Below are 23,176 nucleotides of genomic sequence, written 5' to 3'. Positions count from 1 at the left end.
AAAAGAGAATGAGGTCAAGAAAGAATGGACAAAAAAATGCATTATATTTTTCTCCCATTATCCTACACAAACCTGCAGCACTCCTCAAACCAGTGTGCAATATAGTCCCACATGTAGTAGGGCTCAAATGAATTAAACAAGAGGTTGGCGGTTTTAATGAGCTCTGCTGTTTTCTTGTTTTCTCTGAGTTTGCTGAAAAAGCAACGCAAAAGATAAAGCTGAAAATACTGTCATTGAAAATATTGAAATATTTGTAAGAACTGCATAGTTATAAGAACCATTAGTGAGACAAAAGTAGTACAGACCTGCTAAGTTGAGTTTGGTCTTTGCTGAACTGGTTTTGGTTCTGAAGGTCCAACTCAGCGCGGCACTGAGTGTGCAGGGTGCGAAACACTTCAATCAGTACATCCTCTAAGATTGCTGGGCCTAAATAAAGCGGACAAAAGCATCAAAGCAATTCTAAGCTCTTTGTGCGAGTCAAAGCATACCACAGACATCATGTAGTAATGGCTGTACCCAGCTCAGGCTTGTCGAGAAGGCTGATGAGAATGCGAAACGGCTTTAAGTCGTGCATCAGGATGCTCTCCTCCTCCCCTCCTCTAGCCTTACCCTGCAAGATCCCCACCATGGCCTGCAAACAGACACAGACACATTTAGGGATGCTCAGACTTAAAGAAGCAAAAGTTCTGCGATAAATGGCTCATATTAAATATACTTAAAGGGATAGTTCACCTAAAAATTATCCCATAATTTACTTACCCTCAAGCCATCCTAGGTGTATATTACATTTTTCTTTCAGACTAATACAATTGTCAATTGAATACAAAATGTCCTGGCTCTTCCAAGCATTATAATGGAAGTAAATGCCAGTCTAAAATGTGAAGACCAAAAAAAATACATCCATCTATTAAAAAAGTAAATCTACATAGCTCCACAGGGTTAATAAAGGTCTTCTGAACCGAATCAATGTTTTTTTTGTGATAAAAATATCCATATTTAAGAGCCAGGACATTTTTTTATTAACTCTGATTGTATTCATCTGAAAGAAGAATGTCATATTCACCTAGGATGGTTTGAGGGTGAGTAAATCGTAGGGTAATTTTCATTTTTGGCTGTACTATCCCTTTAAACCAACTGTTTTAAATATTATAAGTAAATGTATCATAACTTTCTAATGTACATTTTGAAAACATATACTCATTTTGAGCTTTGCTTAAGATTTAACAGTGTTCATGATTAAATTATTAGAGTACTTAAAGTTGCAATGAAATGGAACTAGCGACAGATCCTTTTTCCATATCATAACATAGATCAGAGCATAAAAACTTGATGAAAAGAAAATGAATCAAATGCAAGGTGGGGTTAAGCAGACTAAATGATTGGACAAGTCTGGCATCACCAAAGTTTTCACCCAGAAAATCAAGTTATGAACTTAGGTAATAATAATAATAACAACATTCACAATAAGATCTATATAACATGCATTTACAACAACAACAAAAAAAAGAAATAAGAGTGATTTTTTTCATTTTAAGACTTTAAAGATTGACTTTAAAGGGTTAGTTCACCCAAAAATGAAAATTCTGTCATTAATTAATTACTCACCCTAATGTCGTTCCACACCCGTAAGACCGACGTTCCTCTTCGGAACACAGTTTAAGATATTTTATATTTTAGTCCCAGAGCATATGCAGTCTATGCACACTTCACTGTCCATGTCCAGAAAGGGAATAAAAACATCATCAAAGTAGTCCATATGTGACATCAGTCGGTTAATTAGAATCTCTTGAAGCATCGAAAATACATTTTGGTAGTTTTTGTTATTTTTGGACCAAAATGTATTTTCGATGCTTCGAAAGATTCTAATCAACCAACTGATGTCACATATGGACTACTTGGACAGTAAAGTGGACATGGACAGTAAAGTGTGCATACACTTGGATACGCTGTCGGACTAAATATAAAATATCTTAAACTGTGTCCTGAAGATGAACGGAGGTCTAACGGGTGTGGAATGATATTAGGGCGAGTCATTAATGACATCAAATTCATTTTTGGGTGAACTAACCCTATAAGTGAGCGTTAGATGATGGAAAATGTAATACAAAGCCAGGTACAAATTGTGCGATTAATAATGGTCCCTTACGATTATTTCTGTCAGACTGTACAAACATGATCACCTCTGTAAGCTAAGTTGTCTAATGTCAGACTGTACAATAATTGAGGCACGCTAAAATGGATGCACGCAAGAAAAGTCGTACGGAGTTCTATATCATCAATCAATGATGCGTTCAGTGGCAGTGACCTGCATTACACGCGGGATTCAAAATGGTGGCTACAAAGAAATCACTAGCGCTCATTTTGGTTATAGTTTGTCTGGAAAAAAAAGAAAATTTGACAGTTGTCGTAGAAGAAGTCACACTGCAGGACTATGCATCTAATCTTCTGCCAGAATTTCATCTGAGGTAAAATTTGATCGCAGCGGTCATTAATCGGCTGCCGGTGAACATTTCAAACTAACGATCAAAGAATTCAGATTTTAGCCTAGGATCAGAGGAATCTTTTAGGATGAGCAAAATGTGTCTCAAGACAGCCAAATCGTGGCCAAAAATCGCACCATGTGTATCCGGCTTAAATGTAATTAAAGTACTCGAGATGGATTTTCCCTCTGCATTACCATTGAGAAGAAAAGTTCTGTGAGTTATACTGTGAATGCCTTTGCAAGTGTGTGTTTCAGCTCTTTAGGGATTTCACACTTGTTCTAACGCATGGCTGCACAGACAGAGGAACAGACGGTCCCTGCAATAACCTACTTCCCAAACAAGCGAGATCCAACAAGTGGCCCAAACCAGATGGCACGCAATCAAACAATTCCCCTTCCAATAAAACAGAGAGGAAAATGCCAAAAACAAAACTCCCCCTGCTAAAGTCCTAAACCCAACCCCAGGGGAACCAGGACATTTTAAAAGCATGGCCCTGAAAGGCTGTCTGCACATGCATTGGGACCAGTGTCTCACTGCAAGCTAAACCATGCATACGGACCACATGGAGAAAAGTGAAGACTCACAGAGTGGCCTGTTGACAAAATGTGTGCATGCACCTGTGCACCACTGCAGACATAACAAAAACGGCTTTATCTTACAACAAAAGCAAACTCAAACTCCAAAAATGAAAGCGAACTTTTGAAGTTTCTATGACGCTTTTGATTTCTCCGTTTGGACATTTTTGCTTAGAGTACTGTGAACAGCAGAGAAGTCCAAAACAACAAAATTAGTCACATCAATCTATTTTAATTTGTGACAAAAAAAGTACATTTAGATGCTACATTCAAAAACATGGGTGAAACTCTGACTGTTTGGACTCATGTTCTGCTTTGAACGTCTGACCTTACCTGAACGAGCATGTCCTTGGAATAAGTGTTGAAGTAATGTGTGACGTGCTCTTCTGGATTACTGAGTCGAGTGCTACGAGGGCCTGCTTGCACACCATTGTTATCAAAGCCTGAAAACACCACCAAGCACACAATCAACACATGTTCATGGATATTAAGTTTTCCTAAGCACTTTTAATGACTTGGGTACAAGGAAATAAATGAGGAAGTGTTTGTGAAAATATGCTAAGAGACTATAGACTTATAGTTGTCACTGGTACTGTGTTCATAACATACACGTTCACTTACCACAATGTTCATCCACAGCATATGGACAGCAAGTAAGAGACAAAATCAGGTCAACCAAAGCACTTAACATACATTAAGTCAATTTAAAATTCATATTACCAACCTGTCCAGACTGATCATGTGTCATTTGGTTCTTATTAAAACTTAAGAAACCAGAATGGAATCCTAATGTTAAACCAATTGTTTCTAACATTTGGTCCATTTTATTTAGCTTAAATATAAAATGCTTTGCAACTACAAAATGTATGTCGTTTTTGCGAAGTTGTGAAATTAAGTACAGCAACTAGTTAGATATAATTGTTTGGTAATTGTGTCTTTAGTGAGCAAATAAGCTAATAAGCCGTTTTTCAAGGAAATGTTGAAATACTCAGCTTGCTTTTTAGTGCTAATGTACACTACCTTTCAAAATGCAGTTAACATTAAGGACATGATTACAAAAGTACGTCCTAGAATCTACTATCTTTTTGTTGCTAAAAAAGCACGTTTCCCTTGTGATGTTTTAATACAAATATATTTGACTTTTATACAGCCAGTTCTGGGGTATGCTAGACCAGTATGGAGTGGATTACCTAAAGGTCTCTCTGATGAGTTAGAGAGGGTTCAAAAATGTTGCTGCCGTATAATAGGTATTCCGACATCAACACTCACATCGCTGAGTGAGAGAGGTGACGAAGTTAAGAACAGTTCATCACCAATGTTTGCTTTTGTTTTAGCCCAAGAGTAAAATAAAAAGACATTTTCTTGTATCCCACATGCTCTTAAATTGCTTTACAAATAACTTGTAGGTGTTTGATTGTATGATGTCAATATCTGCAGTTTTTTCTCTGTATTTGGTCTGAATTACTTCACAGAATTGAATGATAATATTATTATGCTAGAATTATTTGACTTTACTTGCTTTTAGCTTGTTTTAAACCAGGTATATAATGTTGTTTCTGAGTATGTGTTATGTTTGACAAATTTCAGGGTTTTATGCTGCAATATCCTGCCTTGTCAAACCTTAAATAAACCTAAACCTTCAAATTTGGGGTCAGCAAGATTTTATTAAAGAAATGAATACTTTTATTCAGCATTAAACAGATTAAACATGACATTAAATACATTTTCAACAAAATATTTATAAGAAATGTCATATCTTTTGAAAACGGGAACAACACTAAAAAGGGTGGACGGCATACAGTTTGTGTGTGAGGTGTGGATATCTCACCCAACAGCCAAGCATAAAGTCTACGGTTCAGGGACATGTCTCTTCTTAGAACCACATGAAGTGCTGCAGACAGAATCCTGATCATGTCTGGACGTGTTGCCTGAAATGAACAGAATACAGTGTATTTCATCTAAGTATTATTCATCTTTCCATGTCAAAATACTAACTTTTACATTTTTGTGACTAGAGAATAATCAAATCTACAAATTTCTGTTCAAGGTGAAAAGGTAACACTGCCACCTGAGATGCAACACAGGAAGGACAGCTGGATTTCATAAAGAAATATAAAAAGCATTCCATTAACATTAAATCAGCATTTTTGAATCAGTTCTGTTACCTGACTCATGTGGAAGGGAAAGCAGAACAGGATGAGATCCAGGGTGCTCCTCTGCACTAACACACTGGAATCCTGCACAGATGTGCTGACTGCTTCCACCTGATGAAAACACAAAATCATGATATAAACATCACGCTCCATGTGGTATCCAATAGAGCCATTTCTATATTGTGATTCATTCATTATTAAAGGTTGTTTTGCTTGCATTTTGCCACTATTGATCAGTGTACCATCAGTTCGATGTCACTGCCGATGATGTACAGCTGGTCCTCCATGGATAGTTTTCGGTTAAGGTGCAGTAGGACGAAGGTCACTCCAGGCAAACGCACAGCAGGGCTGGTTAGGATGCTGCCCCACAGGGCACTGTAGAAGGCCGGCTGTTCCACAGCTGCCGCCACCTTTTCAAGCAGGGTATTGGTCCTAATGTTTTTATTAATCGGTATAAGTCAATATGTAGATACGATATATATACACATGTAAACACACACACACACACACACACACGCACATATTTAAATATCTCAGCTGATATTGGATATTTAATTGAGCATGCTCAATAGCTCTTTTTATACATTAAGATTGCCTTCATCTAAAACGCTGATAATTTAATAACACTATAAATTTCTAAATGAATGTCCATGCATATGCATTTAAAATTATTGATTTTATTTTTAATTGTTTTAATTAATTAATTTATTTATTTATTTATTCTTTTTTAGGATTGTATTACATAATATACACTACTATTCAAAAGTTTGGTTCAGTTATTTTTATTAAATTGATCAAAAGTGACAGTAAAGACATTTACACTGTAAAAAATAAAATAAAAACTTCAATTGACAAGGAATCCAATTTTTTTTTTAAATCACATTTTCCACAATACTCTTTATAAATATTAAGCAGCACACATTTTCAACATTGATAATAATAAGAAAATAATTTTAAAAAAATACCAGGAATAAATTACATTTTAAAAATATATTAAAATAAAGGTAACACTTATCGGGAACACATATTAACTATTAACTACGACTTTTGCCTCAAACTCCTAAGTTACTGCTTATGAATAGTTAGTATGGTATTTTTTGTAGCGTTTAAGCATTGGGTAGGATTAAGGAATGTAGAATAAGGTTATACAGAATAAGGCATTAATATGTGCTTTAGAAGTACTAAAAAACAACCAATATGCTAGTAATATGCATGCTAATAAGCAATTGAACCTTAAAATAAAGTTATAAAATAAAATATTTTATCTTAAATTGCAATAATATTTCACAAGATTACTGTTACAGTACTAATATAATACTACAATAGTATACATATTTATTAAATGTGAAACAAGCACATTCTAGATTAAATAAATATATATTTTACCTGTCATAATACTCTGAACCCTCCTCCAGACCAGGCATTACACCGGTCAGGAGTCCTTGCAGGCCTGGTTTAAGAGTTTTCCCCAAGGGCAGGTAGTAGGTCTCATATAGCCCAAGTAATACTGGCTTCACAGACATAGCAGCATTGGATAGTAAAGGGAAAAGTCCAGAACTGAGGGGAAGGAAAAGGATGATGAATACACATTTTAGGCACTAAAAGTCACTGCAGCAGAAAAATCAATCTTGCAATATCTCTACCTATAAAGGAAAAGATCCTTCGCCAGGCGCTTTGGTCCAATGATCTTGAAGATGATTTCGTAGGTCTCCAGGGCTTTGCGGTGAACCCCGCTGGGCAGTGCCGGGTGGAGGCATTGGGCCAGGCGCTTTCCAATGGTCAGTTTCTTGGGCACAACCTGATACTTGCCATTGTTTTGCAAAACCTGTGCACCAAATACAGAAAAAAAAGATCAGTAAAGCAACTGCCAGGTTTGGAACTGCTGCTAAATAGGATCACGGACATGTAGAAAAGGACCTTGTTGAGCTTTCCGAGTGCTGAGATCAGATCAGCCCATTCGCTGGAGTACTCAAAGTTTTTTAGGGCCTTATCTACCGCTGCCACATAGTTCCTGTACTTCGAGTCACCGAGGAGTTCCAACTCCTCTGCATTCATCGTCCTACACGATGGGACTAAAAGCCGATTCCGAGGTCACGCAAAAACATCACACCTTCAGTTTAAAGGAACAAAAGTGAAAAAATGCACAAAGGTTAAACTCAATCAATAGGAATGCATTCAATGAGTAATGTCACAGGGTAGATCACATGCTTGATGATGGAAAAAAAAAAAAAGAGTTCACACCCAGATTCCAGTATACTCAACATTAAGCTCAACCGAATGGTATATTTTACACTCAACCAAACACAGCAGCCCATTAGTGTTCAAAAGAGCTCACTGTCACTGGTGAAGAGATGCTGTGGGAGGCTGTTGAATTATTAACAGGTGTGACTCAGTCGCAGGTGAGACACTTTAATCTATAAAGGGCAAATAATAACAACAAAGCACTGACTGGAAGAAAAAAATACTTCCACATTTTACTTCATTCTAATCTTTTATTAACAGTTATGTTATGAATTATAAAAATAAAAATGTTTCATTGGGGTGACAGTTCACCCCCCAAAAAACATCACTTTCTTACCCTCATTTTGTCACAAAGCCATATGAATGGCCATATCAAAGCCTCAGTCATTGTTTATTGACATTTTCCACACAAAATAATTGATGACTGAGGATGTCGTTCTGCTTAAATTCTTATTCTGTTTTCTACAGAACAAAGACAGCCATATAGAAAACATGGGGGGGGGGGGGGTGTAAATGATGACAGAATTTCCATTTTTGAGGGAACGGTCCCTTTAAGATGCATCATAACAGCCCAGTGTTTACTCTATCTGAAATCATACCAACCAAAACAAATAAATCAGATAAACCCTTTTAAATCGAACACTCATTTCAACTTGACTGATTTAAATAAAAATAAATATCCAACACAATTCACAGAGCATCAATGCATGTGACAGTCTGGTTTGTGATTTCCCATGATCTGCTGATGGGGGGGAACAAGGAACCATTATGTGATGAGAAGGCCCCTCTGAGGTCCTCGAAAACGTTTAGCAATTGTGACAATGATGAATATGTGGTTCATTGTAAACGTATCTTTAAATCTCTTCCCTTGGTACGATACCTCCCCCACATGTTGAGAATAACCATCGAAACACGATCAAATGTTATGAACACTGCTAACTGCTAAGCTACTGTAAGCTCGTTATAGTGCAGAGGATTCTCTCCATTGAACCGCTGCTTACCGTTGTCAGTCGACGACGATTTTTTGAAAAGGTCTGAGCTGTGAGAGTCTGTGGGGGCTTGTTAGTCTTGTAGGCAAGCGAATGTATGGATGTATAGATGGATGAATAGGCTGTGAGCGATGTACGGTCAGGTGCGACGTCGGTGGGTAAACTGACAGCAATAAACGCTTTCCCGGACTCCGCTGGTGAGATCACATATCTGCTTTCAGTAAAACCATCTATTATAAAGATGCGTTAATATTGGCATCAGTACAGGTAGCGTTGACACTCTGCGGATAAAACCATTTTGATTAAAGCCGTTGACAGGTAAAAATGTTTTGCTCTGCGCATGCGCGAGCTGTTCCTAGTTAAACAAAAATACGTCACTCTTTCACAATAAAAGTTCCCGTAATGGCGTCACTTTGTATGTAGCAAGCGCAAGCAAATCCCGGAAACAAATTTCACAAAAGCGATTTTCGAAAATAGGTAAATGAGGAAAATAACATTATTGGAAGGGTGTTTCACGTTTTGCTCTTCACTATGCACATTAATCTTGCAAACTTTAATGTTAAATATACTGTGTTTAAAAAAAAAAGTAAGATACAGGCAAGTTATATAAGGACACTGAACTATAAATCCATATGGACTATAAACTGAATAGTATGTGACGTTACAAATACGTTTAACACAAAATAATTATCTTTTCAGCCTGTATTAAGATTAAATTCCATATGCTGAAGTGTTGTTGTTTCTTCCATAAGTTACGTCTACATCACCGAAACTAGTAATGTAGTGTGTTGCCAGCTGATGGTGCTGTGAAAATCAAAACAGAAACCACTGCACCCAACGTAGCGCACTTTTATTTTCAATACAAATCTTATTTTTAAAAACGTCAGTCACACCAGCAACTTTCAAGATTATTTATAATCAACTGTATTATTTATCCTTGTTCTTTAATCCCAGCTGCATGCTAGAAAACGTAAGCAATAACGTTACATTTTACAATAGTGAAGCTGGCATTGTCTGTGATATGTTTATGTTAGGCCTACAAACCTGTATGGTACAAACTTGTTTTCCTGTATCTTGAATTCTGTCTGTCATAGCACACACACACACACGATAGATATATATATATATATATATATATATATATATATATATATATATATATATATATATATATATATATATATATATATACACACACACACACACACATACATACATACATATACACAGAGCTCCCTGAAAATGCCAGCCATTAATTTCCTGTAGCTGTAAAAATGGCGCATACCCTTTCACCTTTCATTGTGTACTTTTTAAAATCTTTTTTATGATTTCATTTTAAATACTTTATGATTTCAGTGTATTGACATTTAGTCTGCCTGTTTAGTTATAGCCTAGTGTATTAATTATACACACCAGAAAAAAAAATCCCTGAGCATGTTAGAATCTTTCTATCCAATGTCAACTGACAAAGAAAAAGAACATTATCTAGTTAAAATCGTTCTGTTAATGACACGTCATTGTGATAAACCGCCGTTATAAAACGTTCCAGTGATAGCTGCTGTCTACGTGCGTAAACAGTGGGCTCTTGTCCAAACGGATAATCAAGTTTAACGGGCCACAGAGCAAATTACTTCGGGCCCAAGTTCACTTTAAACCTCGGGTGTCAGCTATCTTATAAGTGCATAATTATACTTCCTGTACCAATTGGAGTGGTGTTTATAAGAAAAAGCAATTATTTGTATATCACTAAAACCAAAATATCTACTTGCAAAACCATGCCCAAAAATTGTAGCAGTAGATGAGTATTTTCATAACATTTCAAATTTTTGTTTTGTAAACCATCAGACAACCAATTAAAAAAACAAAAACATATCACACAAAGGCAGTAATGGGGGGGAGGGGAAGGGATTTTATTTTTTTTAGGCAACCAAATTAAACAGTCTTTTAGTATATTCCAATTCTTTCCAAAAGGGCTTTCAGTTTTCATTTCAAGTGACACTTAGGAGGTTGGGATAAATTCAACGCCAATTGTTTATGATAGCCAAATTTAGGAAAAGGACTTTTACACATGTCATTAAAATAATTTACTTCTTACTTGAAAAGGTTAAAATGTAATCAATAATTTCTGGAGCTTCAAACATTGGCCCGCGGAGGTAAGACCAATGATTTGATGCAAATGCAACTCTACTTTATGGACTTATAACAAAAGGGGAATATATAGATATATAAAAAACAGATTTTCTATTTGCATAGGCAACTCAAAAACTGTATAAAAGTCCCTTTCAATTTCAAAACATGTTTTTATTCCATCTTTTTTTTACTTGCACTTAAAGCTTGTTCTGCCCCTACATGGTGCATTATACAAAATAAAATTATTATGTGCAAGATCACTGGCAACAAACCACACAGTGCAGGGGTTTTGACGCACTATAGGCAAAATTTTCTCTTTTTTTCTTAACAAAATATTTTCTTCAGCATTTGAAAACAAGCCACGTCCTTAGCGTGACTTTTACATTCAGTGTTATTACTAAAAATACTTTATCTGCAGGTTTCAAACGTTCCTGCACAAATGTACAATATGCTACAACATTTTATACATTTCATTATTTACATGGCTCCATTACACACATCCAAAACTCATCAGCTTTGTTTTGTCATCTTTAAGATAGCTATTAATATCACGTTCTGCAAGAGGTAGTTTCCACCACGCATAACTAAGTGGGAAGGGGTGCTTCATCACATATCCACAGTTGAAAGAGCAACATTGTCTGAAACTTTTGAACACAAATGAACAGCAGTGCAAGAATAACAACAAGTGAGAAAGGGCAGTGTGTGTGTAAAATGCCGGCATCCTGCCTTTTTTTAAAAACAAACAATGTAAACATGTCCACACTGGACTTGCGCCCTATTTCTCAGTTCTCCCGTGCCATAATACACACATTACATAACATAATGCTTATATCAAAACAGATCCCAAAGCAAACAAGGTTATGAGACAAGACCAGAGAAAAATCCATCCTTTAGTCTCGTGTCATAACCATCCTCCGCATATTTGCTCCAAGATCGTTCTAAAAGTACAGCAAAGTTTTAAAAAAAAAATCCAAAAATGATTTGTCAGCCAAAACCTCGATATACGCTAATGCCTTACCCAATGATTTATGGCACTTGTAACCAGATCTGGATAAACAAAGGGGGATTCCAACAGAAAATTGCTGATTACGTAGCTTTGGTAGACATTAAAAATCACACTTAGTTTTCTAAGCTATAACATAAGGGATGCAAAAAGTAAAAGTTTAACGCAATAGAGCTTGTGAACCTTAATGACTTTCAACACCTATAGTGCAATGCGCACAGCGCCATTTAAAAAAAAGTACAGGTGTTGAAAGCACAAGGTCCATTGTGCCACCTCATTAAGCTTGAGGTTAGTTATATGACCTTTTCATTTAAGCGTGCCCCCCTCCATATTCTGTTTGCTTAGTTCTCCATGCAGAACAAAGTCAAGTGGCTTTTACTTCCCAAAAAGCGAAATGAAGATATACCTGGAAACGCAATACGCACTAGAATGCTACAAATGCTGCTGTGCTTAGCACCAAGAGGTTTCCGCCACTCCCCGCATGATTAAAACTCAAGCCGAGAGTGCGCATCAAACCTCAGCAAGCGAAAAACAGAACGCGAAATATTAGAAAGGAAATTGTGTGAGTTGTCTTGACATCTACTCCTAGGCCTGGTTGAGAAGAAAAAAACACTGTCACAAACAGCCATCAGAAACAGAACAAAACAAAACAGGAGCTTAACAGAGCAATGAGTTATTAAGGAGGACATCCAGTTCATCATGTCGTCATGGCATACAGCTCTGCTAAAGAGTTCTCGACCGCCCCTTAAGGCCTCAATGACGTAATAACTAGTGTAGTGGTTTTCTTTTTAAAAAAAAAAATAGGTGAAGGACATTTAGGAGAAACATCTGCCTGCCAAATGGTCATCACCTTATTAAGACGCAAATCTAAAAATAGCTGTAAAATATATTACGCCGCTGAAGCATTCAAGGGGAGGGCAAAAATCCAAAGCGGAGCCTTCGTTCATAGATTGGCTTAAGAGAGCAGCAGTGAGACCTTGTTATGCCTGAACCTTCAGAAGGCTCTTTAACTGAAAGGTCATCATCTCACGATGATCGCAAGCACCCATTGGAAGAGACACCCAGTGGCTCGGGGGCTTGGGTAGAACACTTGGGGATGGGGGCTCACTAAACTTGGCTCCAGCATAGTTCTGACCACACTGAGCTGACAAAAGTTTGTTCAGATGGGACACGGTCCCCTCCCAATTCTGATCATATGGTGTGGCAAACCGAACCGAGGCGTTCTTCTTGTCTACAGACGCGGCCTGCCGCGCCTCAGGAGACCAAGAATAGCCAGTGCCCTTCTCACCCCTGCGATAGCTGAGGTGATGGGGCACCCCTAAGGCTCCTGAGGAGGCGGAATGCACCACGCCATTCTGGTCTCGACTTCTCTGCTTGCCCCTTCCAATAGGCTGGCTCTTCTTGGGCGCTGGGCGATCTGGAATGTTGTATCTCTCACCACCTCCCATACTGCTTTAACTGGATGTCACCTAAAGACAAAGGAGACACCTTGTTCAATCAAAAGGAAATGAATGCACATTCACAAGGACAATGTTAAAGTGTACAAACTGGTTTAAAACAAACTTAAATGAATTGTCAAATGCCCCAGTGTTGCAGACTGGCAATAACAAAGGGCTACGTGCAGCGCGAGGCTCCACCCATCCCCCACTCGCTTCCTCTGCTTACCTCTCTGTTGTAAAAAAGTTGAGTGCTTGGTTCTCTTCACTTTTTAATTTCTCTTCACCAATCGGGCTCCAGGTCCTCGAAGTAGTTGATCTACTTCTCGCTGCACATATAAGTCCAGCAAGATCTAAGGTTTTCATGTGCCAATGAGCGTTGTTTTGTCGTGTAACCGAGTTGAACATGAATTCACCTCGGCGCACGGTGCTCTAGAAGCCGTGAATCTAACAAAAGAAACATAATTTGTTTAATCTCAGTTCAATTTATTTATACCGCATCTAGCAACATTCATGTTTTCACGAATATCCCATATCTAACTAAACCATTTGTTTGTGTGTAAGAGTAAATAAACTGTATATAATTAAATTAGGGTCAAACAAAGACAATCTTGCATTGAAAATATTGACATAAAAAACAGACCTAACTGAAATGCGGAATATTTTGTGGATGTGGTGTTACATAAACAACATCTAATCTTCATCTGTTACCGTAAAACGGTCGTTATCGACGAAAAAGTACATTCTCGGCCATTTCGAAATTGCAAATAAATCTTACAACGGTTTAATAAATACTTAAGATTTGAACTTTAAAAAATAAGGTATTAGGTCATGTTTTCTGGCACCGTACCAAAACAAAAGACTCTTGAACGCAACATGGCGTCAATACCGTCGACGACTCCCTATGTCTTTAACTCAGTAAAAAAACACTTACCGACTTCCTCAGGCTTTGATGGAAAAAGCCCTTCGTCTTCCCTTGGTCTAGTATGTTAGCTGTAGCTGTTAATGGAGAAAATATTTCCCGATATGTGAATCTTCATAACAATCCGAGGCAACAGTGGAATGGTATTATTCTCCTCCAGTTTGTCTCCGTCTAACAACAAAATGGAGCCTCAACAAAGCATAAGTACTTCAGGCGTGCGTCGTTCTGGCCAATCAGGGAGAAGCACTGTCGACGTGTGACCAATAGGAGCGATGAACACGCCTGTTGCCACCCTTTCTGCGTCACTGAGTGTTATGCATGTTTGTGGGGAATTTTGGTTTTTCCGCGTTACTGTAATAGCTCGAAGCCTTAAAAAAATGTCACATGGTTTTCTTCCGGTTGGTTTAATCTCAAAATGCAAACACTTGAACCTAAAAACCATGATGTCATATATTCGAAAAACGCATAAGGGCACAACATATAACTAAGTGTATGTAAAATTCTGTGAACAAAGACATCCAATTTGCTTGTTTAAGAGAGAAGTTTTGTGGGAAATATATTTAAATAAACACAAGTAAACAAAGGCTCGACTTTCAAACACATCATGTTGCGAAAATGATCATATGGGACAACAACAGAATTTTGAGTAGTTACATTCTGAAGCCAGAATGTTAAAATGCATATTAATAACCTAATAAAATAATCTTAGCAGGCATTGCCATAGTAATGGTGTGAGTGGGAATGGGATACAGGAAATACTTTGTCTTTAAAACCAAGTATATGATGTCATTTGAGAAGTAGCCTATCCCACCAGCTGCTGGCATGTGACAACAAGTAGATAAAAACCTGTGAAGTGGTATCTACTGCCAATGACAATGGAATGGAGAGTGTTTGAAAAGCTACAGAAAAAAGGTGTTGTTTTGGGGGAGTAGCTAGCATCTTCATAAATCAATGAATGGAATTAGAGGAGGCATATGAGCCATTTGGTGTTCTTGAACAAATGTCTACTTAGATTGTTTATTGTGCTGTACCTCAACAGAATGTTCAACAGCTGTTAGAAGTTATATAAGATGTTCTCTGTTTTTCTATTTCCAACCTTATTTCTCAGGAAGTAACTTGGTGTTTCATCAGAACCGTCCAAAATTAAACTAATTGGATTAAAACAAAATTTAAACAGGTTTATTTGATATAGTCTAATTACACAACAACTAACTGCACGTGGCTTGCTGATTAAAACGAATGATTCCCAGTGAAATGATCATATTCCTCACAACTTCGAAAAATCCTTTCGTGTATGCCACATTCGGTCAGACATTACATAAATATGTGTCATGGAAGGAAGGTTTTCTATTCACTTGCAACAGAAAATAAATGTGCTATGAGCATATTATTTTTCTGTCTGCTACATTATTCACTAATCCCAAGTACATTTTTACCTACTGTTGAAATATGTATCTAGAAAGCTCAGTGTGATAGCCTAAGTATTCAGCTAGACAAAACTGACAGTCAGTCCATGAAAAGGTATAAATATAAAGCCTATAACAAACACTTATAGGGTTGACTGCCAAAATAAAATAAAAAAAACATCTACATTTAACCAGGCTATGACACACAATTACATGTTTTGGGTGACTTACTATATTTTACAGACATACAATCGAGTTTTTATGATTTGTCATAAAACAGATGTGACAATTGCACTTACAGTTTAGAGAATGTTAAAACTAATTAAATAAATGAGCTGAAAAACTGTACTTTGCACAAACTTTTGCTTAAGTTGTGGTGGTTCTAAACATTAAAAAAGTTTTCAATTCCTCTTTAAAATCCCCACATCTGTAGCTCATACTCCTGCTTGTCCCACAAACAAACCTGTTGCATAATATGGCACTTGCTGGCCTGTTTAATCAAAATCCTTATTTGGTGACGGAAGTGCACACCCACAGGATGCAACCTTGGGTTAAAGCTTTCAGGGGGGCTTGGCCTAAGTTTGTATCCTATGTTTGGAAAGTAGGTTAGGTTGGGTGGGAGGCACTTGTAGGTCACACACATGATTTGAGAAGAAGTCAAATTTCCATATTCGGGAAGAAACATGTACACAAGAAACAATACAATACTTTTATCATGACACACACAAAAAAATGTATAGTGTAAAGTATATAGGCCTATGCATATCTGTGTGTTATATATATTATGCTGCAAAAATGGAAGTAAATAGTTCATGATCATGACAAAAATGAAAAATTCCCCAAATCTGTATGAGCTTTCTTCTTTTGAACACAATAAGATATTTTAGAGAATGTAACCAGACAGTTGATGGTAGCAATTGACTTCCAAAGTAAGAAGTGCTATGAAAGTCAATGCTACCGTCAACTGTCTGGTTACCAACATTCTTTAAAATATCTTGTGTTCAACAGAAGAAAGAAACTCATACAGGTAGGTGAGTGGTGAGTAGGATACTGAGTAGCCTAGTAATGATGCATTTTAATTTTTTGGTAAACTCCCCTACATAAAAGATTCACAAGCGCCACCTGTTGATTAAAAAATAACGCTACACTCAATATGTAATAATAGCTAGTAAAAATAACATTTTAAATATATAAAAACATTTATTTTTCCTCCGTATGGATATTGGATTACACTATAGAACATCAAGATATTTCTTCCTTTATTAAATTAGCCTATTATTAAAAGTAGCCTACATTTATTTAGCCTATAACTGGGAGCTTAAAAATCCTGATGTACACAAAATGTACTTTCAGAATAAGCAATTACAGCGATCTTAATGAAAATATACAAATTTGGGGACAGTTACAGTGAGAGTTAACCAACGTTTTTTTTTTTTTTTTCTTCTTCTCCATATGCCCCAATGTGTGAATTACATTTTCACATAGGCCTATTGTGAAATAAGTTAGCAACAGCATGAGGAAGCTGTGGTAAAGAGAATGTTTCAGCATTTATTACGCGATTTTTATATTGTAATAATTATATAATTCCTCTTTGGATACTTTGGGTATCTTAGAGACGGCTGTTGCTTTCTTCGCTCAGTAATGGTCACTTTAATCTGTAACCTGCATCTCTGCTCGCGTTGAATACATCACAGTTCATAACAGCTGCTTGGCAGGACATGATACTGAAATGTTGGTTCTCACTCTCTCTCTCTCAGTGGAGGTGTGGCTCTCATGTTTTAATCAGTGGCAAACTGCAGAACGATCATATTTGTGAAAGACAATAACTGGATTTAATACTCTCTTCCAACGGCAAAACACAAAGGTAAGAACTAGTTCATTTGATCAATGTGTATGCCAACTGTGAACTGAAACAACTCTAATGGGTAAAATAAGGAAGGGGAGAGCAGGGGCGAAAGTGCCATTTTTCAGAAAAACGCACTTTTATAAGAAAATATTTGGACAGAGATATACATTTGCTCTGGTCAATAACTCACAAGTGTGGTCTATCAATAGCAGGTGGTATTTTGTACAAATGCAGAACGACTACAGTATAATATCACTTTGAACATAAGATGCAGATTGTTACTTTTGACCCCATCAGTTGGGACGAAAGTAAAGGTGGGTCAAAAGTAACACAACAATATAAGCTAGATTGTTCTGTGTTACTCTTGTTTTTATTAAATATGCCTGACTATGACCTTGTTAATGTAACTGCAAACATATTTTGTAGCTAATTTATCTTTGCACAAACTTGTAGGTTTAGTATTTTTTTTGTGCAATTTCGATCTATTTGATCATTTTTTTCTTCAACAATATGAACAATATGAAAATCAAATTAGCATAATGCATTATATATACAAGTGGGACAAAAGCAAAAGTAACAAGTGTTACTTTCGTCCCGACAGGAAGTCCTGACATTTAAACACGATTTACTTTTATACTGAAAAACTCTGAAAAGACAGACCTTCGTGATGTGTAACAGCAATAAATAATCGGTAGATTGATCATTACTGTGACACATGAAACGAGAAACACAACTTGTAATTAGAAAAAAAAGTACCGCTTCAGTAATTTACTTTTCATACTCGAAAACTATATTTCGGACCCAGCCGTGCATGGGAAACGATGACGAAATCACATGATTTTTGGCAGATCCATCAAGGGTTGCGTGCTGAACGTGGTGTCATAGCTTGGAATGCAAATGTAGTCAGGGCTCTGAGAAAATCGCTTTGTTACTTTCGTCCCGCGTTACTTTCGCCCCGGTTCTCCCCAACTGTATTTTTCTTGTCCTTATTTGTAAGACACCTAAATAGAAGTATGTTATAGATCTTTTTACATTTCAATTGTGTGAGAGTGTGAAAGCTTTAATAAGGATGTGTTTGTGACTCATACATTTTATTGCCAACAGTGTAGGTTTAAAAAAAAAGAAAGAAAGAAAGAAAGAAAGAAAGAAAGAAAGAAAGAAAGAAAGAAAGAAAGAAAGAAAGAAAGAAAGAAAGAAAGAAAGAAAAAATATACAGGAAAATAAAACTCACATTTGGTAAACCACCACAGGTGAAAGTGGTTATAGGAAAAACTCACAAGAATATTTTTGGGAGGAACAAAGACTCTACGGGGAAGCCATTGTATTAGAGCGAAGAGTAGTGACTTTAACTGAACATTTTTTGACATTTCCATTTTTAAGAACACTATAACACAAAAAGATGGCGTGGAGCTAATGCGCTTTGGGGTGAAAATGTGGAAGGATAAGAAAGAAAAATATATTAGTGCTTCCTTTAAGGAAATTATGAAAATTGAGGGAACAATGAAAAGAGAGCGTGCTGTTTAATTGATTTACCCAGAGCATGTATCTGCTTTCTGGACTTTCCACTACTAAAAATATTTAAGTTAAGAGAAATTAAAATGTCTGAGGACAAAATAAAACAATTCTAATAAAGCCTGTGTGGTCTTTTGACCAGCAGAGGGCAATCTGCAAATCTCTAGTCTAATCTATTGAACAGCTTTAGGTCAGATTTAGTGAGTGGTTTATAGACCCATGGGACAGGCTGATTATTTCACATTAAATATCATCACTTCTCTTCCAAATCTAAGCCATGCAGCCTGAATAATGCCGTTTTATTTATAGAATATATTAGCCTAATAAAAAATGTTGCTTGGAGTCATGTTTGACTTTTAATTGGTTAAAATGGTTTAATTCCTCTTAATCATGTCAAACTCCAAAGTCTTTCATGTTACCATTTAAAGTGGACTAATGAAGAATTTGAAATATTATCCACTGTTTTTTTCATCGTTCATCATGTACTTTTAATAGATCAATTCTGTCCTGGGGAAATGGAGAATGGACTGGAACAAGATCAAGAAGCTACTGTGCTTTATTTAAATGAAAGTACAACAACCACTTCAACCACAGGTATAGTTCTATTTCAGATTTTCTATGGTCTCTCTGTGATTGTGACATTTCTTTCTTTGTTTTGATCATTTTTTTAATCCATTTTTTTAAACAAAATTAATTTGAGGTCAGTAAAATTTTGGTTTACTTATATTCAGCATGGATGAATACATGTGATAAAAATGGACAGTAAAGATGTTTACATTTTTATAAAAACTATTCTATTTCAAATAAAATCTGAAAAAGTTGCATCATGTTCCACAAAAGTATGAAGCAGCACAACTGTTTTCATCAATAATAATATTTTTTGAGCACTATCAGCTACCGTCATGTGACACTGAAGACTGGAGTAGTCTAATGGCTGCTTTAAATTCAGCTTTCATCACAGAAATCCATTACATCTTAAAATAGATTCAAATAGAAAATAGCTATTTTAAATTGTAATAATTTTTCACATGACTGTATTTACAGAATTTTTGATCAAAAAAGCACAGCCTTGCACATAAGAGACCAAACATAAAACAATCTTACTGACCTCACACTAATTTAAATAATAATAATGAATCATTGTTTTTCTTAAAAAAGCGATTATTTTGAATAATTTTGATCCTGAATTGTTGCAGATGCAAGCTTGTGCAACAGCCTACAGTGCTACATGGTCCTGAGCCCAGCAGAGAAGAAAGCTATCAGCTCAATATGCTTGCTAGCTGGTCCTGTGACTTTCCTGGAGAACATTTTGGTCCTTTTGGTCATTGCAAGCTCCGCCACTCTGCGCAAACGACCATCATACCTGTTCATCAGCAGCTTGGCACTGGCTGACACTTTTGCCAGCTGTTTCTTCACCATCAGTTTCCTAGATTTCCATCTTTATAGTAAAGGCGACAACGCTAGTACGTATCTGTTCAAGCTGGGTGGCGTCACAATGGCCTTCACGGGCTCTGTAGGAAGTCTGTTGCTGACAGTGCTGGACCGTTATCTTTGCATCTACCAGGCTTCCAATTACAAGGTGCTATTGACACGCAGAAGGGCCAAGCAGGCTATAGTATTATTATGGTGTGTAACGATTATCATTTCATTCCTTCCTCTGATGGGTTGGAGGTGCACAACCTGGTTGGATCCTCCGTGTTCCCGTCTTTTCCCTTATGTGGATCATCGCTATCTGGGCTGCTGGACGGGCCTGCAACTTGGGGTGCTCTTGCTTATCATGGTGGCTTATGCCCTCATCCTGTGGAAAGCAAACCGGCATGAAGCAGCTATGGGCGGATCAAAGTTGGGTAGGCTGAACATAAAAGGACAGGCTCGAATGCGAATGGACATTCAGCTCGCACGTACCTTCAGTCTGATCCTCCTAATCCTCGCAGTTTGTTGGCTGCCTGTCCTGTCCTTTATGATGGTGGATGTCATGGTGACCCTTACGAACAAACAACAGCGTATATATGCTTTCTGTAGCACACTCTGCCTGGTGAACTCGTGTGTAAACCCGCTCCTATACGCGCTACGCTGTCGAGAGCTGAGGGGAGAACTGCTCAAATGTTGCAAGGCATGCAGGGAACGCACTCTGCGAAAAACTCATAGCCAAAGAAATGAAAATAGTTTGGATAAAAGGGACAAAGATCATGGAGTGAGTGATAGCAATCCAGATACTATTTCTGAGAGTGTAGACAACCAGCAAAACAGCATACACAGATTATAAAGTCTTATTTATTTATAAAAGATTTTGTTCCCCAGTCTCTTCCATTTTGCTGGTCAGAAGCTGACATATTATGCAAATGTAGATCTTCTTTATTATAGTAGGCCTTGCATGATATCATGTAAAGTGTGGTAAATAATAAAAATATGAAATGAAGATATGAACATCAAGAAATTAAAGGAACATACTATAGGTGCTAAATAATAAGACTATTGTGATCAGCTTTTGATGTATAATGCTGTTTTTCCTTTCTACAGAGTGAAATTACCTACTTAAACTCAAAACAGCTGAATCACTAGCTACATGTTGTCCCTCCCAAGCATAAAACATGCCGAAATATATATATAGATTGCATTGTGAAACAAAATACCTTCAGTATTATTGATGACAAAAACTATGGCAAAAACTTCACCTTCCTTTTTGATTGATTGTATATTATGTAATACACACTTTCTGCCTTCATCACCATTCTTGGCTGTATGTCTTATATTGCAAAGAGTAATTAATATGATAGGCCTACACAGTATATTCTTATATGTTGCTTAGAAAGAGTCTTCTAATAATACAAAATGCTGTGTAATTAGTGTAATCTTATATTAACTTCTGTTTAAACAGAAGGTCTTCTGCATTAATATAATAGTATGTTAAAAGAAAATACTGTATGCTATAACTCTAAATTACTGTTACATTATTTAAGAAACTACACTGAAAATGTTTTATTTTTGTCTGCTTGTTCAAATTGCCTAATTAAAATTGCTATTCATTTTGTCATAATTTGATTGTGTTCAATCCACTTAAATATAAGTCAGATGGAAGTTTATTATTACCATTTGTGCTGAGATAACATGAATGATTTGTGTTGCATTAACTGAAACTGGGTGGGGCTTGTTCCCAGCATGCATTGCATATGGCTAAATCAAGAGAGAGGAAATGTTGTTATTTTATATACAAAAGTGTAATTTTGTGTATTTTTGAGCAAGATGAGAAAAGGGGAGACTTCATTGTGTTGAATAGTGTTTCATATTAAATTGTGCTGGAATTATTAGAATTTAAATTACAGTGGGTGACTATTGTGGAGAAGAGAGGGCATTTGCGGCTGTGGACAAAAAGAATTTATGTCAGTACGGCTTTACTGTATAAGAGCTTTTAATGCTTAGCTCTTAAGATGCTAATGTGTACTTCTAGCTTCTAAAAGTTTGACATCTAGGTACATTAAAAATATGTGAAAATGAAGTGAATGAATCATGTCAGGGAGTTAACTTTGAGCCTACATAATTGGGTCACTTAAAACATATTCATTCCATGATGTTGATGTTATGAACAAATTATGTTTGTTTAACTTAATTGATTCATGTGGGACCGAAGAACACAATTAAATCATGTTCAATCCAACAAACTTTATTTTTTCAGTTTGTATAGGCTACAATTCAATCTGACCAATGATACTTAATTAAAAACACACTTTTCCTGGATATCAACCATCTTGATGATACAGCACAGTTTGAGGAGCTTTTCAGGCATACAGTAAGGAATGTATTCCTTCCTTGTGAGTTGAAAGACTACTTTGGGGGATAACACAAACAAACAACGTGCAAATCGTCCAGAAATGTGGTTATTGGCCAAATAAACTCAATAAATATTGATCAGAGTCATATGATTGTAAAGCACCAATCAGGATTAAGCTGTTGGAGGAGTGGAAATTGAAAGTGTCACACTTTTCCATAGTGAACTATACTAATCAAAGAGGAGTTTAGGTAAACTGAAAGAGTCCAGTGAATGTGTTAAGATGTTTAAATAAGAAAAATGAATATTGACGAAAAATAGCAAATATTATACAATATAAAAATATTACACAAAATGTATTTACATTCTATGTTTGCCTAGGGGTAATCATTTATAAAAGGTATTCTTTTCTATGCAAATAGCCTTAACATAAAAGTCGGTGCAAGAGGTCTGTTTAAACAGGAAAAGGTAACAATGGCAAGCATAAACCTGAGTAAGTATAACTATCACTTTCAATATTAATAATCGTTGTGTTTTGGAGCAACACATCACTGGAAAGTAACTATGTTAAAAGAGGGCATACAAATAAACCAACAATCACAGGTTGGAACGATTACCGATGTTGTATATGTACTTAAAATAAAAACAATAACTTACATATAGATTATATTTTTGCAATAGAATTTGAACCACGTTAATGTTTGCGTTGCCTAG

The 23,176-nt window shown here is 36.5% G+C and overlaps 3 protein-coding genes across 5 annotated transcripts in view; 1 reads left to right on the top strand and 2 right to left on the bottom strand.

Annotated features, from left to right (window-relative positions):
• Nucleotides 1-8,798, bottom strand: part of dop1a (DOP1 leucine zipper like protein A) — a 34,574-nt gene extending 25,776 nt beyond the window's left edge. For 2 of the 3 annotated variants that reach the window (XM_067448379.1, XM_067448382.1), the window contains exons 1-11: nt 8,454-8,798; nt 7,129-7,321; nt 6,855-7,036; nt 6,598-6,768; nt 5,454-5,643; nt 5,224-5,322; nt 4,887-4,986; nt 3,392-3,501; nt 517-631; nt 306-426; nt 73-192 (exon numbers count right to left, since the gene is read on the bottom strand). In XM_067448379.1, coding sequence (XP_067304480.1) covers nt 73-192; nt 306-426; nt 517-631; nt 3,392-3,501; nt 4,887-4,986; nt 5,224-5,322; nt 5,454-5,643; nt 6,598-6,768; nt 6,855-7,036; nt 7,129-7,266 — 1,346 coding nt within the window. In that variant the 5' untranslated portion in view covers nt 7,267-7,321; nt 8,454-8,798. The remainder of the gene's footprint in view (nt 1-72; nt 193-305; nt 427-516; nt 632-3,391; nt 3,502-4,886; nt 4,987-5,223; nt 5,323-5,453; nt 5,644-6,597; nt 6,769-6,854; nt 7,037-7,128; nt 7,322-8,453) is intronic. The other variant, XM_067448380.1, reaches the window with a different exon arrangement.
• Nucleotides 8,799-10,330: 1,532 nt separating this feature from the next.
• On the bottom strand, nt 10,331-14,115 carry pnrc2 (proline-rich nuclear receptor coactivator 2). The gene is made up of 3 exons (XM_067448378.1): nt 13,945-14,115; nt 13,240-13,457; nt 10,331-13,043 (listed from the first exon to the last, which is right to left on the bottom strand). The coding sequence occupies exon 3, from the start codon at nt 13,020-13,022 to the stop codon at nt 12,555-12,557; it is 468 nt and encodes a 155-aa protein (XP_067304479.1). The 5' UTR covers nt 13,023-13,043; nt 13,240-13,457; nt 13,945-14,115; the 3' UTR covers nt 10,331-12,554.
• A 2,892-nt stretch (nt 14,116-17,007) lies between these two features.
• cnr2 (cannabinoid receptor 2) lies at nt 17,008-21,952 on the top strand. The gene is made up of 3 exons (XM_067449595.1): nt 17,008-17,202; nt 19,192-19,290; nt 19,893-21,952. The coding sequence occupies exons 2-3, from the start codon at nt 19,212-19,214 to the stop codon at nt 20,960-20,962; spliced, it is 1,149 nt and encodes a 382-aa protein (XP_067305696.1). The 5' UTR covers nt 17,008-17,202; nt 19,192-19,211; the 3' UTR covers nt 20,963-21,952.
• The last annotated feature ends 1,224 nt before the right edge of the window (nt 21,953-23,176 follow it).

This window comes from Pseudorasbora parva, chromosome 7 (assembly GCF_024679245.1).
Source record: "Pseudorasbora parva isolate DD20220531a chromosome 7, ASM2467924v1, whole genome shotgun sequence".
In the NCBI taxonomy this organism is placed as follows: domain Eukaryota; kingdom Metazoa; phylum Chordata; class Actinopteri; order Cypriniformes; family Gobionidae; genus Pseudorasbora; species Pseudorasbora parva.
This window is presented reverse-complemented; position numbering and strand designations above follow the sequence as displayed.